The sequence below is a fragment of the Gymnoscopelus braueri genome, assembly GCF_963280865.1.
Source record: "Gymnoscopelus braueri genome assembly, chromosome: 5".
Taxonomy (NCBI): domain Eukaryota; kingdom Metazoa; phylum Chordata; class Actinopteri; order Myctophiformes; family Myctophidae; genus Gymnoscopelus; species Gymnoscopelus braueri.
Window position 1 is genome coordinate 26,162,247 of NC_137606.1, and position 3,039 is coordinate 26,165,285.

Genomic DNA, 3,039 nt, shown 5'->3' on the forward strand with positions numbered 1-3,039 from the left:
TCTCATGTATTATGGAGTCCAAATCAGGTGAAAGTTAAATATGACAATTAAATTAATATTTTCTGTGATTTCCTCCAATAGGTGGCTGTGTGTAACTCTGGAAAACGGTCTTATTATTTTCAGTGATTACCTCACACAGTGAGATACCAAGTGCACTAACTACTGTACCCTGACAATTAAGTATACTATAAAACCACCGTAATAGCATCAATTTCTTCACCATAATAAAGCCGACCCAGGTTATTATCAACATGCAACTATGGTAAGCCTGCATCTTCAGCGTGCGTAAAGACGCACAACAGCAGTAAAACACATATATAAGCTAATTTACATTTTCACTAACTTTGAGGTCCACTTGACAAAATATGTCATATTGCATTAATGATATGCCAACGCGAACACCTCCATATTTTCCAGCTGGAATCTGCAGATTGCCCTCCTTTTATATTTGATTGTAATTAAGTAGCATATAGCCAAAATGGTGGCTTTGCACCGCACTATTTATTTGTGTGTTGCATGCATCTTTGACTGTCACTAAAAATTACACTTATAGTTCGTTGATGGTTGATCATTGGACATCAAGGAATCGTTTATTTCTTATGTAGTGTTTAATACAGGATCTGGGGCCTGTTTCAAGAGCTAATGTAGGGGGCCCCACATACCCAGTCACATTAAATTATAACAAATTGTGTGGCGACTATCTAAACAAACTTTTAGTCTGCGAGAGGCTAAGTTGGGGAAAAAGTAAAGCTGCCGTACGCACTCATTGTCAATAAATCAGATCCACTTCCAGAGTACTGTGTTTTGGTTACTTTATTAATGGATTAAAAACATTTCTTTGTTGAGGCCTGGAACCCTATTGGTTCCATGTATAACTTTCTGAGGTGCCTTAAGGTCCCACCCACTCCATTTGTATTACACATTTAAAATGACCAATGTTGTGGTTTGATAAGGTAAGAAAGACATTTATTATTCACATTATAGACGTCCATGCTTTAATTTAGTTTTTCCAGACATTATAATTATCCTTGTGATAATAGATTTTTACACAGTGTTCCTATTGCACAACAATTAAAGCAATCATTCATAGAAAATGTATAGGATAACGAAAGCTTTATTATCCAAACATTTGCATCATATAGAAGACTATATAGTCTAATCTATTAGTTGACATGTTTGGCCTTTGGCTCCATCTGTATTCATCATTACATCGTAATAGTCACCATAGGCTCCAAATCATCAGTCACCTGCAGGAAGTTGATCAGGTCTTTGCAGCGGTAGGTGAAGCTGAATGCTTCTCTACCGTTGACCAGGATGTTGTACAGCTGAGTTTCGGCAATAATGGTCATCTAAAACAAACATCTTGGTATGAATTTTAGGGACTGAAAACAAGCATTCTCAATTTCTCACTACTGCAATGACCAGGATAAATAGGGTTACATCTAAGGCCTTGCAAGTATTTACCGATTAACTATGTGGGGAAAAAAGCTATACAGTACCTCAAATTGGTTTCCTTGTTTGAAGGGATTTGGATGAATCTCTTTTGGTCCCATCTTCCCGTTCAAGCAACTGTTGCATATCACCTCATTCTTGGTAAAATCCGCTTTCATTTGAAATGCGACCCCTTTGAGGCAATCAATTTGAACTGTGAAGCTAAAATGAAAATGAGGTTAACAGACTTTCTCCCACCATGATGAGTTTATCATCATACATGTCACTTATTGCAGATAAGAAGTCCTAACACAAGGGATCATATACATCTTAATTATGAGTTCATCCATATAATCTACAAGCTCACAACGCATCACAACGCGATTGGTTATTCTCAGCGAAGATATAGAACAAAAACAGAAAAGTCACTGGTATAGAGCCCTGAGCCCTAAACCAAGTAAAGGGTTTAAGTAGGTTCTAATCTAGGAAAGTAAAAATACTGCTAGTCTCTGGGAAATAAAATGGTCAGCTATCTATATTCCCTTTGACAAACAAACAAACAAACGTACAGCCATATCATATTGCAAATATAAGCTAGTATTAATAATGTCATGCTCTATGCACCTCACAGCCGCACGTTTCACTGTGCCACTGATCTTGATGGTGTCGCCGTCGCTGCTTCCATCCAGTGGAACTTTAACTGGCATGGGCTAAGGGCAGATGAGGAATAAAATATTAATAATGCAATTTATTCAGTAATTGCATTGTATGTATGTGTATGTATGTATGTGTGTAGGCTATATATGGACGGACAGACAGACAGACAGACAGACAGACAGACAGACGGACGGACAATCGTAAAGTCAAAGTTATTCCCCTGGGGGTAGTTAACCCAAATTCTGTAGTCTAAAATAATTTTCAAAAAAGTACATTATTAGATACTGAAGACTATTAATATGATGTGTAATTGTGTATGTATTTGTACCATTACATTAACCAGATTATGACCTACACACAATCAATGACAGACCAAGAAAATATTTGTTATCTATGTAACAATTAACAGTATAAATTATAGTATTATATTATAATATTGGAATAATTCAGAATACTTACATATGCAGACATTCTCGCAGAGTAGAGTTAAATTCTTGGTGAACTGATGCAGTAATCTTGAGAGATGGGTACAGGCTACAGTTCACTCTTCTATTTATATTGTAATCTAGGGGTGTAAACCATTCCTGTTGGCACCATTCCCTCCAACCTGCTTGAGAACACCTTGAGAGACAGCCCTAATGGTTAATGCTGTGTCACCCTGGTGAGACAGTGTTGGTGCATATATCATACATCATCCTGGAATGGTTTCATGTGTGTCATGTGTCCATAAATAGGACCAAATAAATAACAATAAGTAACGTTCTACTGTATGCATGTACAGTATGTTGTGTCTAATACTGTTTAATGTCTAATACTGTTAAGTCTAATGTATGGTCTACTACTGTCTGAATGGATACTGTGACTAATGTGCAGTATAGTTAGTGACCTCAGTCTGGTCAGATTTTGTGCTTTTCTTTTTGCATGCTATTATTCAGATTAATATGTAATCAA

At 36.7% G+C, this 3,039-nt stretch overlaps 1 protein-coding gene across 1 annotated transcript; it reads right to left on the minus strand.

Moving 5' to 3' along the window:
- Positions 1-938: 938 nt before the first annotated feature.
- Positions 939-2,689, minus strand: LOC308085438 (galectin-9-like). The gene is made up of 4 exons (XM_080428592.1): positions 2,548-2,689; positions 2,056-2,141; positions 1,500-1,653; positions 939-1,349 (listed from the first exon to the last, which is right to left on the minus strand). Exons 1-4 carry the CDS (start codon positions 2,557-2,559, stop codon positions 1,206-1,208), a joined length of 396 nt encoding a protein of 131 aa, XP_080284718.1. The 5' UTR covers positions 2,560-2,689; the 3' UTR covers positions 939-1,205.
- Positions 2,690-3,039: the final 350 nt, after the last annotated feature.

Coding starts and splice junctions, on each gene's coding strand:
- LOC308085438 (XM_080428592.1), bottom strand. Junction 1,654..2,055: donor GTGAAACGTGCGGCTGTGAG/GTGCATAGAGCA, acceptor TTTTCATTTTAG/CTTCACAGTTCAAATTGATT. Junction 1,350..1,499: donor AACAAGGAAACCAATTTGAG/GTACTGTATAGC, acceptor TGTTTGTTTTAG/ATGACCATTATTGCCGAAAC.